The sequence below is a fragment of the Henckelia pumila genome, chromosome 1 (genome assembly GCF_033568475.1).
Source record: "Henckelia pumila isolate YLH828 chromosome 1, ASM3356847v2, whole genome shotgun sequence".
Taxonomy (NCBI): Eukaryota; Viridiplantae; Streptophyta; class Magnoliopsida; order Lamiales; family Gesneriaceae; genus Henckelia; species Henckelia pumila.
This window is the reverse complement of record NC_133120.1, coordinates 74,574,304-74,581,083: the sequence shown is the minus strand read 5'-3', so window position 1 is coordinate 74,581,083 and position 6,780 is coordinate 74,574,304. Positions and strand designations below refer to the sequence as shown.

Below are 6,780 nucleotides of genomic sequence, written 5' to 3'. Positions count from 1 at the left end.
CCAAAGAAAAAGAAAAAGAAAAATAGGAAAGTAACTGTACCAGATCAACCTAACTCCATGTAAAATGTGAGAATAGAGCGTGAGTAACTTGGTTCACGGAGAGGTCGCAAAACAATGGCTTTAAACCATTTTCATTTTGGGGACAGATTTTTTGTTCTTTTGTATAAAAATATTCTGGGAAAAAAAATCCAAATGTAAGCGCGGTTCGGAAATGCTGTAACTTACCAACTTGTTTCAATGAAATATACTAGAATCCCTCTATTCAACAATAACCCAAAACAAGAAGTCGTGTAATCAAAGTTTCCGACTGTCGACTCATATTCCCTTTTATGTTTGGATCATAATTGAGTTGATAACCGTTTGTTTTCGAAAAATCTCATGAACGAAAAAAACCTTCGAGGGCTCAGGTCGACGCAGGCTTACGAAATTCTAACGTATTATGAACCTGAACTCAAAAGCAGATGAGTACTTCTTTCACGAGATACCAAGAAAGCGAAAACTAGATATACAACGGAAGAAAGTATTCAGAGATCATATTACAGAAATCTACCAGCCCAGGCACAAATTGCAAGAGATTTCCATGCATAATTGTTACATCAATAAAGGTCTTTAAACTTCCTAAATTAATTCCATCTGTTTTCCAGGAATAAATCCCAACCTTCCTTTGATGCTATTTTATTTTAAGCTTAGTCATAAGGTTAACTTATACGATATGTCACAGAAGATGGCCACTGATTCTTTAACCTTATCATCCTCAATAGCAAGGCACAACCGACTTCTCCGACCAATATAGCATCTAACCTTCAAAGAACTTTTAGTTCCGGTGGCCTGTAAGGATTATCGATATATCACATAATTGACGGCTATAAGAAGATCTTTACAGCACTTACTTCACCCATTTCCTAACAGAGGTTGAACAGTAAAGGGGAATGCATCAAAAACAGCAAGGAAGAACAAAACCGCACATTGTTTTTAACCGAAGTTCTTCCTGTGTTTCACCATCCTAACTAATAAGTTGTAACTCTCTTTAGATGCTCAAAACTCCAATTAACCATCACAAATATTGCAGCTTCTTCTAGAAACGTTAATTACGAACAGAAAGTAATAAAATACAACCCTCTTGAATGAGATTCTCATTTGCGATGATGCAAAATTTATAGAAATTGTAGACTGGGAACAATGGTCCACTCATGAATTGTCCTATCATCACTATCATTGCCTTTGTCTGTTAGTAGTCCAATAAGAGTCCTGACAAGAACCATGAATCCAAAATATTTCAAGATTAACTAACTGCCAGAGAAGGAAGGTTAAGTGATATAAATGATTAAATGTAACATGAAAGCAGAATATGAAACTGGAAAAATGGTTGTAGTAGTGTCACACATAAATGAAACTAAAATTTACTAGACGCCCAAGTAGAATTTCTTCAAGTAGTGTTATTATCCAAAATGATGATCACGAACCACCTTTAATTGTAGTATTTTACGGGCACCGATCAGTAATTGTAGTATTTTACGGGCACCGATCAGTATGTATGATCGGTAAAAATGGTGCTTACAACACATACAAATAACCAATTTTCCAAACTTATATGAAACTAATAACAAGCACCTCAAAGTAGCTCCACATGTAACATTCAGCTTCAGATTAGTCAGATGGACAACAAGTGTGGTAGCAATGCTGTAAACGAATCGATGGGTGTCATTAATTTCTAGATGGAACCACTGACCAGCAAGAATCTGTTTGGAGAAAAAAGTAAAAAGATTCATTGCCTTCATACACCCATATTAAATTACTGAGAACGAATCATTTGAATGCAAGTGCAACTGACTCACCACAGAACACCTAATTGCAACAAATTGAAGTTTTGTTGGAATTAACATCAAACATAATTTCATAAAAATGATTGTCATTAACATAAACTAGTGTCTCTCATGTCATTAGCAAAATTTATCCGGTAAAATGAGGTAATTTCCAAATTTAAGATTACTTGAGATCCTTAGGTCACAATCTAAATGTAAAGGTCACCAGCACGTGTTGGCAGTTGTGCCTACGAAATCATCAATGTGAAAACATTGGCAAACAATCCTATAAATATGACATATGTGTCGTCTTCCTTCACACAAGAAGGATAGAAGCAGTATAACTTGAATAGCCTGAGTTCCAATGCTCTGAAAGAGCCGAGAAGCCAAACTGATAAATCAATAAAATTTTCGGCACATCTTTTAATTTTTTGTGGTTCACAAGGAATTTCTGTGAGATCAGTACTCAGAATGAAGAGCAATGCCAGGAGAGAAAATATTAGGGACAATCACAGAATCTCAACCTCTGCATTTTATACAGATGCATATCTACCTTTAAATATGCCGCAAAGGTCAAGATTCTAGTGCTCTTTACATTGAAAGAAACAATGGCAATGTTACAACGTGGGTCTTAAAAGGGCGACAAAATGCCACAACCATTTTCTACAAAACCTTATTCACAGGAATGACTGTTTAGGACATTCATACCAGTCCGATGGTGGCTAAGAAAGAAGCCTTGCATATTAACATTTTTCATACATTTCATAAATGGTTGACATGATGACTTATTCTAAATGCACCTGCAGCCTTAAGCATCCATCTTAGATCTTGTACTTATGCTAGTAATACACTAATACCCATGATATCATATGCTACTCCAGAATTTAGATAATCCTGAATTTCCTTTTAGCCAACATAGGAATATAGCATATCCTCATTTCCCAATTAAGAATATCCAGTACCTTAATGGTGGATCCTAGACTTTTCTACCCTTGTTCTAGGAATAGCTATGATGGCTACAATCCCACCAGCAAATGAAGAAATCGAAGCAACAGCAAAAGCTGGAGAGTTGCCACCACCAAATAGTTGATCCCATGGTCCAGCTCCAATCGATACAATAACCTATTTTCAAAATAAACAAAAATTATAAGTTTCTAAAACTTGGCAAGCGTCGATATATTTCGAATAGAAACCTTGCAATCCTCACTGGTACCCATTACAGGTTACATTTGAGGAGGAAAAAAGATATTCCAGATACCAGAACGTGTGAAGTTACTTCATGCCATATGTTTGAGATTAACTGTAATGATGTTGAGACAGAACTTCAAGAAATAAGGAAAATAGGATTCTTATGGGGGACAAAAGTCCCAAACGTTAGCACATCTTGTCAGGATCATGAAGCTGTACACGAATGCGATGAAGGTATAAAAGACACATGGTTAACTTATTAAAGCCTCAATCATATGCAAGTTCACAAATAAACAATACATTACATCGGCTTAATTAAAACTTTTTAATGTAAATTCGCCCAATAAATCCAACATCCATCAGAGATGGCAGCAGGCAGATAAAGCAAAGTTAATCCAAAGAAAAATGTGGAGTAAATCATACCTGTGGAATGACAATTGCCAGATTCAGAACCCCCATGGACAACCCTGCAAGATTGGATTAATTATATACCTCCAGCCTACAAATTATTATGAATTTAAATGCACATTCCAACCAACCTTGGCCCAAGCCTAAACCTTCAACACGAGTAGCGACCAATGCATATGGGACACTATAGGTTATCTGCAAAGATTCAATAACCCAGGTGAGAGGTTGACTGAGGAAATTTAAGTGGTTGAGCAGTACGCAGACAAGAAAATTAGCATATACACAGATCCATTCCAACCTTTTGTAGTAAAAATATTTGACCAACAACACAAGCAACCCCAATACTAATATGACAACCTGGTTTCATGAATTCCGTACACCAGAAAGATTACTCTTATGAGATGATGGGAGATCCATATTGCATTGATGCAGGTTGGTGAATTTTGTTTCAGTGCTTAATCCAATAATCTCATTTTTTGTTGCATGTAACGTGCATAGACAAATAAGGGAGGGGAAATTTTTGGCAGATAATGGCTTCTTTCTTCATTACAGTTTTTTTACTGAAATTTTATGTTTGAAGGTAAAAAAAATTGAGCAACTTACAGCTAATGGAATGCCAAGAAATGCAAATACTATTAGAGCAGCCGCAACAACCCCATCTGGAGGGAGATGGCCGTCAATGGTCAAATTGTTCTTGCAGGCAGTAATAATGAGCATTGCCAAGAAGCCGAGAGACATAAGAATATTTGAAAGTCCCCATATAAATCCGGCACCCAATTTCCGACAGAGCTTCTCCATAAACACTGAGGTAATTCCAAGTATAACTGAATTTAACATCAGACCCAATGAACCCATTCTCACTCCCGTGCCATAATTGCTCCCTTCATTTGGCTTTCCACCATATATTTCACGACCCATCCAATCAGTATCAAAAAGAAAAAACGGAAACCAGCCAATCCAGGTCAATACGGTGACAAGAAGAATCATCCAAACAGAGCCAGGGAGAGATCTAAAAGTTCCCAAAAGTTCCCAGAGAAAAGCTTCATGCTCTGGAGAATCTTCAGACATTTCTTCACTAAAACGATGAGAACTGTGACTGGAACTAAAGGATTGCTCACTGGATGCCGAGAGGCTTAAATAGGTGGTCGCTAGTATGAAAACAATGTCAATCATGAATGCCGCCTTCAGATTTGCGCAGTTAATGTCACAAGCAGACGTCCGCGTGAAGGGAAAAATCTTGTACCACATACTGAAGGATCCAGTTGCAAAGCCAAGGACATTACCAACAGCCATAAATAGAGAGAAATATGCGTTCGCTACTCGCGTTCGTCTATGTTCTTTCCCTGACACAAATCAAAATATTGCAAAAGATCACGTAAAACATTTGCAAGCCATGTTCAAAGTAATCAATATATTTCTACAGGCATGATCCTGATATAAGGAGCACAATGATGTTTGAAAGAAGCATTTTTTTTCCAGAAGAAGACCCATCATTAACTCAATTTATTTTAAGAGATATCCCTGTAGAGACACAGTTTATTTTGTAAATTATATTTTACTGCATTGTCCGAGTATAAAAGTCAAAATCCTATATACTTTTTTGTGGAACTCAAAGTCATGAATCATTAACTCTGCTTTCGAGTCTGCCTTTGAATTGAATCAAGAAACAGCTATTCATAAATTTATTGAAATTAAATTATAGATAATTCAAAAGATTTTGACTTTTCCTTTATTTAAGACATTTGAACTTATATCGTAAAAAGTCATTTTCATTCCTATAGAAATATAGTCTCAAACCACCATCTAAACCCAAGGAACGGGGAATGACCACTAAGTTAATCAAAGTAGACTGGATATATTTGCATGAAGATTAGAATTTCAACATGAAAAATTAATTTCATTTATGGGTATTTTCAACACAAAATGGTGGAATCTGGACTATGATACTATATTAGAAATTGATTTGTACCTAACTCACTCACTCAAACAAAGAGGGGAGCAAATATAAAAGGCTCTCAAGTTTATTTAGTTAACCAATTGTGAAACACAAACTAAGACACCAAAAATTGCTCAAGAATCAAGAGGGGAGCAAATATAAAAGGCTCTCAAATTTATTTAGTTAACCAATTGTGGAACACAAACTAAGACATCAAAAATTGCTCAAGAATCAAGAGGGGAGCAAATATAAAAGGCTCTCAAGTTTATTTAGTTAACAAATCGTGGAACACAAACTAAGACACAAAAAATTAGCGTGAAAAACAGTGAAAATATTTCAGCATTCGCTCGCCAGTCATTTTAATTACCTGTTAGATCGGCGAGTAGAGCCCGACAAGGCCCCTGAGTGACGTTGTTGGCCACATCGAGAAGCCAGAACCCGATAACAAACACCACCACAGCTCGTGTTTTCTTCTTCTGGCCGTGGTCGCCGAGAATCCATCCGATGTCTGCAGAGTGACCGATAATAAGGACAGCGACGACGATGGAGGCGGCTCCGGCGATTATGAACGGGCGGCGCCGCCCGAACCGACTGGTGCATCGGTCGCTCACGTGGCCAACCAAGGGTTGGACCAGTAGCCCCGAAAGCGGGCCGCAGAGCCATATTATGCTGGCCCATGCGTGTGGAATGCCGAGCTCTTGCACGTATGGGGTTAACAGAGACAGCTGAAGAGCCCAACCGAATTGGATTCCGCACGCCACCGAAGACACGCGGAGCAGAGTTCGGAGCTTCACCCGGTTGGACCTCGGCGATGGACCGGGCCCGTGTCGAGGCCCTCGGTGTTGGATCTGCTGCTTGTGAAGCGTCGGGTCACGCTTCTCGAGTTCAGGAACCGCCATGCTCGAAACGATTCAAACAGTTATGGTGGTGGCTGCTATATTTTGGGAACGTTCACCCACCCAGGCCAGAGAAAAATGAAGCTGAAGGTGGTGGCGGCGGAGTATATATAGTTAAGCGGCGGGTGGAGCAGCTAGCAATAGCATACGCGTACGGCGGAACAAAAAAGTAGAGAATGGGATGTCATTGCACACGTTGCATGACAGGAGTCTTTTACAATCCCAAGAGAGATTATATATAAAAAGACGATCAAGTAAAGCACTGTTTGATTCAGAATTGAATCATTATGGATTAATAATAAAAAATTTTAAATTAATATATTTAGATTAGACAATGATACATCATACTAATTCTTGGAAAAACTTGAGCTAAATATTGAACAAAACAATAATTATTATTCAATTAATGTGTTATCTTTTACACCAAACGATGCCTAAGTAATCCCCAATGCATTATTATTTATTGACACTTTTTATCCGTGAAACGCCACACGTTCCAAAAATGAATAGTTACCCCCTAGTTTACTGTTTTGACTCCAATTTGTGTGTA

At 37.9% G+C, this 6,780-nt stretch overlaps 1 protein-coding gene across 3 annotated transcripts; it reads right to left on the bottom strand.

Annotated features, from left to right (window-relative positions):
* Positions 1 to 66: 66 nt before the first annotated feature.
* On the bottom strand, positions 67 to 6,414 carry LOC140892905 (sucrose transport protein SUC4). 3 transcript variants are annotated; one of them, XR_012152972.1, is made up of 7 exons: positions 5,702 to 6,414; positions 4,002 to 4,741; positions 3,530 to 3,593; positions 3,414 to 3,457; positions 2,765 to 2,924; positions 1,612 to 1,739; positions 67 to 828 (listed from the first exon to the last, which is right to left on the bottom strand). XR_012152972.1 is itself a non-coding variant. In XM_073302018.1 (6 exons), exons 1-5 carry the CDS (start codon positions 6,231 to 6,233, stop codon positions 2,766 to 2,768), a joined length of 1,539 nt encoding a protein of 512 aa, XP_073158119.1. In that variant the 5' UTR covers positions 6,234 to 6,414; the 3' UTR covers positions 1,255 to 1,739; position 2,765. The 3 variants fall into 3 exon arrangements, 1 of the variants encoding a protein (XP_073158119.1); XR_012152943.1 differs by lacking the exon at positions 67 to 828 and adding an exon at positions 835 to 1,248; XM_073302018.1 differs by lacking the exon at positions 67 to 828 and having other exon boundaries at positions 1,255 to 1,739.
* Between the last annotated feature and the right edge of the window lie 366 nt (positions 6,415 to 6,780).